The following is a 7,979-nucleotide window of genomic DNA, read 5'->3' as shown; positions in this document are numbered from 1 at the left end:
GAGGATATAGCTGAAGTCCTGTAGAATGAACCTGCAGTGAAAGTAGTGACTGGAAACAGAAGGTTTAATTTTTATGAATTTTTAAAAATTACAATGTAAAATGTTTAATGTACAGTAAATATTCAAATGCATTTTATTATGAATTTCCACAGTGAAAAGTGCTGTAATTTTGTGATAATATACCTTAGGTGCCATAGAATGAACCTGCAGTGAAAGTAGTGACTGGAAACAGACAGTTTAAATTTTATGATTTAAAAAAAATATAATGTAATATTTTACTGTACATGTAACTGTTGATGTAACGTTAATACTTCATCTCCTCTCTGCTGGTAAGAGTTTTATACTGAAAAAAAGGTGATAAAGAATGACAATAAAGTGTTTATACTTCATGTCAGCTCTCTTGGAGCAGTTTCAGTCAATTTACCGTAAATGTCACAATACGGGCGCACTACATTATATAGGGACGGCTGGCTTGACTCCGGAGAAGCGAATGACGGCTCACTTGACCGCAGTTCTATATTGCCCCTATTGTTAATTGTAACGGTGCACTTTGCTAATAAAGCTGACTTTAGAGGGTGAAAAAATCCTCTTTATGGCCGTATTGCGCCCTTCGGTGTCGTAAACTCTGAAGGCGAGTCTTCTGAATCGGGTATATATTAGGTCGTGGTATTTAAATTGCGCATGTTTCGAGCCGCCACATTTATCAACAGCCGATCATTCTTACGCTGTGATTGGAGAGATACGATCGTTTGATAAATCACACGTGGACCCTGTCGTAAGACCAAATATACACTCGGATCTGCGCTCGTTTCTACGCTCGCTTGATAAATGAGGGCCATTGTGTTTTACAATGAGCTGAAACAGTTCATCTGTTCATGAACAAAATGAGTTATTCATTCATTCATTCATTCATTACCATTAACCGCTTATCCGCAATCGGGTCGCGGGGTGAGTTATGATAATCAATTAATCATTATCAAGAATTAATTCCAAACCTCTTGGTTTCAGCTTTTTAAATGTGAGGATTCGCTGCGTTTCTTTCTCAGATATCTTTGAGTTTTTGTAACTTGTATAAAAGTGTTACTTTGCTTATTATTCCATGTCTATTCAACATGAAAAAAATTCTAGATTCCTGATTTGACTGTTGAAATAATCGTCTGTTTATTTGTCATTCTGCAGCAAGGGGCCTGATTCACGACGACATTTTGCCTAATTACAAAAGGAATGCAGTTCCATGTACGGCCAGAGGCTGCAAGTGGCCCAAAGATGGACGCTACGTCAAAATTCCCATCACCATCTCCTCCAGATACAGTAAGTGGCAGGAAACATCAGAGCCTGGGTTGGTTTTTTAGTAGGGGACAGGGATCATTTAGGGACAGGGTTGCAACGGGCTGGAAAATTTCTGGTAAATTTACAGGGGAAGTTAAGCTGGGAAATTTAGGAAATATTCAAAATCGATAGAACATTTTAACAGCTTTATTTGTAAGTAGAACTTTATCAAGTTTTAATCATTTATCAATTCTTTCATTTAACAACAAACACATGAAAGTTGAGTTTACCATTACTCACCCCCAATCCCACCCATTCAAAAATTAAGTAAAATTATTACTTATATTTTCTCAAATTACGGCTAATTTTAACTACTAAATATAAATGTTTTGGGTTTTAATGTAAGCCTGGTGTTTTTCTCTGCAGCCGGAGCAGAGCGCAACTTCATCATTAGAAGCCTGGTGACCTTCTATCGATCTACCTGCATTCGCTTTTACTGGAGACAATCTTGGCAGTCGAGCTACATTCACTTCTTCTCTGGAAAAGGGTATGAACGAACGAACGCACGCACGCACGCACACAATACATGTGAGGGCAGGATTTGTGCAGTTACAGACACCACCACACACTGAACCACAACTTTTGTTTTCTCTAAGTGATCGCGAGTGAATGTAGGTTACACTGTTTATCATAGAAAGAAAATGTAAAAACAGGAATTACCGTCAGAATTTGATCTTACCGACAGTCCTTGAACTGATCATAGGTTATGAAAGTTTCAGTGAGAAAAAGTAACATATCGAAGCTTAAAATAGAGATATTTCTGTAGGAATCATATGTGTCATTTAAAATAAAGCGTTTGCACTAACCAGATCCTGTTAAAAATATTAAATTCTGCTCCTCAGAGACTCTGGCCCTCATTTATCAAACGAGCGTAGAAACCAGCGCAGATCTGAGTGTATATTTTGTCTTACGACAGGGTTCATGTGGGATTTATCAAACGATCGTATCTCGCTAATCACAGTGTAAGAATGATCAGCTGTTGATAAATGTGGCGGCTCGAAAGGGCCAAAAAGAGGATTTATTGTTGCCACAGTTACCTTGAAAAAGTAATCTGATTACTGATTACTCCTTTAAAAAGTAACTTAGTTACTTTACTGATTACTTGATTTTAAAAGTAACTAAGTTACTTTATTAGTTACATTCAGCAGCTGCCGACAACAACACCTCGCCGCCTCAACATAAAAATGACAACCAGTTTTAAATTGACAATACTCATTTTATTGGAAGTGTATTTTTAACAGTAACGTACAAACTTAAAAACAATTTCCTGAAAAAAATACATGTTTTTATAAAAAATAAAATAAAGACAGTCTTTCTTGACTTCACTTAAAACAAATACTCTTTTTTAAATAAAAAATAAAATAAAGACAGTCTTTCTTGACTTTACTTAAAAATAAATACTCTTTTTTTTTTAAATAAAAAATAAAATAAAGACAGTCTTTCTTGACTTCACTTAAAAATAAATACTTTTTTAAATAAAAAATAAAATAAAGACAGTCTTTCTTGACTTCACTTAAAAATAAATACTCTTTTTTAAATAAAACATAAAATAAAGACAGTCTTTCTTGACTTCACTTAAAAATACTCTTTTTGTATAAGACTGTATATAACATAAAGACAGTCTTTTCTGACCTGACATATTTAACTAATACTGTAATGACAAAACCTACTGTTTTATGATCTACATTAGATAAGACTTTTTCGCCAGCACAGAGCGTACACCGAACCTTAATATTCTCATCTTTAACTGACACAAAGTCAAAATAGTGACTGTACTTTCACCGAGTAATTGCGCATCTCTCTCTCCCCTCCATGGTTGTTAACGTTCGTGTCGCAGTGTTGCCTGGTGACAGCGAGATTTTCCAGCCAAAACCTCATCAAAAACCGCGAGAATGCACAAAAAACCGCCCAAAATAGTTTTGCCTTGTTTCTCATGTACACAGTGAACTAGAACGGCCAAGACAGACTCACAGACCGTTTGGGTTTTTCTTTTATAAATAACTTCGTTTACATTAAAACTACATGTCTCTCAGTCGGCGACTTTTCCTAAATATATGTGTTTGATGGTTTCTGAAGCTTACAACTTATATATAATAATATATTAAAATGAAACAAACTCTGAGCATTTATACCCCGGACTGCCAATAGCGATCATATTGACTGCTGCATATAAACGGCAGTTATAGACCACTTTGTCCAGCTGTGCTGTGTGAATCGCAAGAGAGAAAGAGATGACATACCGGGCGCGTACGGGCAAAAACTGAAGGAGGAGGATCGGATGGTGGCTCAGGTAGCGATGAGGAAACTGTCACTGTAAGCTGCACACCTGTCAGCTGCACACCTGTAAGCAGCTGTGCTCCATGCAGACATTTCTCAAACTTTATTTTGTAGGCTAAGGACAGACTAGATCATGATTGTGTTGGATATAAAGCGCCATATAGTCATCCTTACTGATTGACTTAACGTAGCCTGAAGGTAGTGGGAGTGTCTGTTATGAGTTTAGGGGGCACGTCAGCCAGAGCTGTAGTGTGTGTGTGAGTGAATGAGTGAGTGAGACTGCTGCCTGCTGAACAGAGGGTCGCAGAAAAAGGATCTGAAGTGCCCGTGTTTCGGCTTCAAAAACCCGCAGAACTGATCCGAAAACAGCCCAATTTTATCCACCCACCCAAACCCATTTTTACCCGCAAAATAGATTGCAAAACCGCCGATCGACGTCGCTCCCCGAGTCGCAAGAAGAAAGCAAATATATCGTTTTACTAAGGAAAATGACAAAAAATAGTAACGCACACAGTGACTTGGATAAGTAACTTTAATCTGATTACTGGTTTGGAAATAGTAACGTCATATTAGAGTAACGCGTTACTAATTAACGCGTTACGCGTTACTAATTAACGCATTACCGGCATCACTGTTAGCAAAGTGCACCATTACAAATAACAACAGGAGCGAAATAGATATTTTACACACACACACACACACACACACACACACACACACACATATACATATATATACATATACATTATATACAGGTTTTATTTTCTTTTTTCTTTTTTTCTGTCATTATAACTGTTATTCTGCAAAAAGACATGTTTGAGTTGTTCTCACTTCTAGCCAAGATTGTGCTGATTTCATAGAGCTGCAGAACTAATAGATTTTATAAATTTTTTATATATTGCACTGAAAAACGAGACCACAGTGAGTAAAATGTAAAAAGAGCAACATAAAAAAAAAGCACTGAAAGTGCCTAGGGTTCAGAATATATTATTTTTCAGTTTATATTATTTTTGTACACTGTTGTTATTTTGATCGGCTGGGCTGTAAGACACCGGATCCATTTAGCTAGTTAACTTTAAAATTCCTCAAACAATACGAGAGGGAAGAAATGCATCAACAATACTTGCTTTTTGCAATGTTTTCACTGTATGTGTGTGTGTTTGTGTGTGTCTGATAGGTGTTATTCCTCCCTGGGCCGTCAAGGCGGACAACAGATGATCTCTCTGAAAAGCAACGGTTGTTTGTTCACGGGCACAGTGCAGCACGAGGTCCTCCACGCTCTGGGCTTCCACCATGAGCAAGTCCGCTCCGACAGAGACAAATACATCCAGATCCTCACCAAGAACATTCGACAAGGTCAGCTCAAACTATTAACACTTAATCAGTGGCAGAAATAACAGTTACACATAAAGACAATTGACCAGTTTGAATTCCAAGCCAACATAACCATATGTCATTTTGACTTGTAGCTGTAGGAGGTCTAATAAGCTAGTCAACTTTTACCATTGACTTCTTTTCAAACTCAATAACAGAAGAATTTGAATTTGAATTATTTTTGATAGTGTTTTAAAGCAGCATATCCTGATTACAATCACAGATAAATATAAAACATACACTGTTAATGTTTGGGTCGGTCCTGTGCAGGAAAAGAACATAACTTTGTGAAGGTGGCGACTAACAACTTGGACACTCCCTACGACTTCCAGTCTGTCATGCACTACAGCAAGTGAGTGTGTGTGTGTGTGTATGTGTGTGTGTGTGTGTGAGTTTATGCGTGTGTTTCCATATCTAAAGTCAGTGGTGGAAGTAACAGTAGTTGCTCTGCAGAATGTCACATTGCAGATTGATGTATATGACATGCAGCTCTGTGAGCTAAACATGTTCATGTGCTCCTCAAGATTCGCCTTCTCCAGAAACGGGAGTCCGACCATCGTTTCAAAGACAGGCGGGGACTTTGGACGCGCCACAGAGATGAGCGCCAATGACATCGCTCGCATCAACCGCCTGTACCAATGCCGTGAGTGGAAAAATTAAATATGAATTATCTTAAATTCTAAAACACAGCAAATACAGGAAATGTCAAAATCTAAAATAAATAAATTCATGAATTTATTTATGACTGGATAAATAAATCAAATGCACCATTTCATGAATAATAAATAATATATATTACTAATATATTTACCCTTAAATGTATTTAGCTATTTTTTTAATTAATTTTTTACATGTATTTCATATTTATTTATCAATTTGCCACAGGGAAAACAAAAAATATATAAATAAACAAACACATACATACAAAATACTTTTTTTGCAAAAATAATTTAATTCAGGACAAAAATTTAATTGTAAAGAGGACGGTACTAATGTTATTAAATAAATGAAGAAGCAAATTAAAATAGAAACATCAGTTCATGCCACGTTTTATCAAATTAAACAACGGCTACATTAATGTTAATGTTTTAATTTAGCAACTCATTAATTTATTTATTTTTTTTTTTGTTTGGCAGCTCCTGTCCTCAATAGCCATACAATATCAGTGCATGCAAAACTAAATTTGAATGTTAAAATATGAGATATTAATTAATCCCGTTGTTATCGTTTTTTTTTCCTACCAGGACGTTAATGATGGACAGAAGTGTCGGCCTTCAGGTTCTTCAACACCGCTCGTCATGATCACAGGAGAGGCTGAGACATGTTTTACTCAAAGAAAAAAATACTTTGTATGATTCCTTTCATTATTATTAATCATTACTATAAGATTCATGGGGATATTCTATATTCAGGGAAATATAAATGTTAGATATTTTAAGCAAAGAACAAAGAAATTCTAAACTCCTCATATAGACTCCTTTGGGTCGATTATTTCTCCCCTTTAATAATACCAATTACGTTTACCCACACATTTAGCAGTGTTGCTCATTCCATAGAGCACGATCCTTACAAGTTGTACCTCGTCCTCAAGGTAACTAATCAGGTTTTCCAAAAATATAAAATACAACACCAATTGGTATTATTAAAGGGGAGAAATAATTGACCGATATAAGGTTCCTAAACTTTTGAGGAGTTTACTTATAATATACTCTAACATACTCTTTACCTCTGACAGCTGTGCTAATCGTGTGGAGGGGGATCTGATAGGATCCAATATTAATCATTAAAAAAACCTGTATATTTAATCACAAATGGAATAACTTGCAGAAAATAAATATATCCAATAAGATCCAAGCATAAAAAAGGTGTGTTTTCGTTTTTCCACCAAAAGGAGGCAGTGCCTCTGCATGGTTTCTACAAAGGTTTAATATCAGTTCTGGGTTTAAATGTAGATGGATGTATTATATGTTTACATCACTGACTGCAGAAACCAGCCACAGAATAAATAAATCACAGGTTACAGACACTTTTTCAGTATCTATAAAAGGCACACTGACAGTCAGAGTCATGGTCAAAATTTTAAAGGAAAAATTAGTATAAAATGTGGATTTTTTTCAGCAGTGAGGAAACAAACAGGACATATTTTTTATTTTAGTTAAAGTATCAGAACAACAATAAAAATTACTACAGAAAATTACAAGAAAATGTCAAATATTTAGTGAAAAAATAAGTAAAAGTAGTATATAAATAAATTACTATCAGCAAACATTCTTGCGAAGAAAAAGTAAAAGTACTCATTCTGCAGAAAAAGGCCGCCCTGTGACTGATACATGATCACATATTAATTTATTGAATTAAGACTATTGCTCAGAGTGAAGCTAGTTTTAAATTATTTATATACAGTAAGCTAGTTTAATCTATTGGTCATAAAATACATTTGAGGGGCGTGAGATTTCCAACACAGTCGCCAGAATAAATGTTTGCTTTTTTTGTGTGTCAGATTTCAATATTTCAGTATTTTTGAACAACAAATATGCTGAATGTGAACATTTCTGAGCCTTCTGAACACTTCCTCTGTGGCCTGTGGTGACATGATCCATGTTAAAGTAAAGAAATATCATGCAATTGTGAAATTCTGGATATATTTTAATTCTATGAGCTTTGATTTGTTATCCTGGCATCTGGAACAGGACTTAACCTCTAATAGTGATACAAAAAATACACATTGTTTAATACGTGTTCTTTGTTTTAATATAAAAATAGAGAAGTATAGTAGCATTAAAAGTTTAAATTTGAGTAAAAAACTTGCCAGTTCAGTGAAGCTGAGTAAATGTACTTTCCACCTCCAAAAACTGTCTCCTGCTTCAGTTTTAACTTTGGCGTCACACTGACTCACACTCTGTCACCTGCAGGTTACAGACAGGACTGTGACTAAATGTCAGGAACAGCAGCCACAGGCTCTGACAGCACCGTGTCAGCGTGTCTGTGCACATCTGTCT

At 35.7% G+C, this 7,979-nt stretch overlaps 1 protein-coding gene across 1 annotated transcript; it reads left to right on the top strand.

The window, feature by feature from the left end:
* Nucleotides 1-684: 684 nt before the first annotated feature.
* On the top strand, nt 685-6,467 carry LOC131988484 (high choriolytic enzyme 1-like). The gene is made up of 7 exons (XM_059353614.1): nt 685-948; nt 1,180-1,311; nt 1,696-1,816; nt 4,784-4,962; nt 5,251-5,332; nt 5,505-5,623; nt 6,225-6,467. Exons 1-7 carry the CDS (start codon nt 876-878, stop codon nt 6,230-6,232), a joined length of 714 nt encoding a protein of 237 aa, XP_059209597.1. The 5' UTR covers nt 685-875; the 3' UTR covers nt 6,233-6,467.
* The last annotated feature ends 1,512 nt before the right edge of the window (nt 6,468-7,979 follow it).

Source organism: Centropristis striata, chromosome 2 (assembly GCF_030273125.1).
Source record: "Centropristis striata isolate RG_2023a ecotype Rhode Island chromosome 2, C.striata_1.0, whole genome shotgun sequence".
NCBI classification, from domain to species: Eukaryota; Metazoa; Chordata; class Actinopteri; order Perciformes; family Serranidae; genus Centropristis; species Centropristis striata.
Note: the sequence above shows the minus strand (reverse complement) of the source record. Positions and strands in the feature narration are given on the sequence as shown.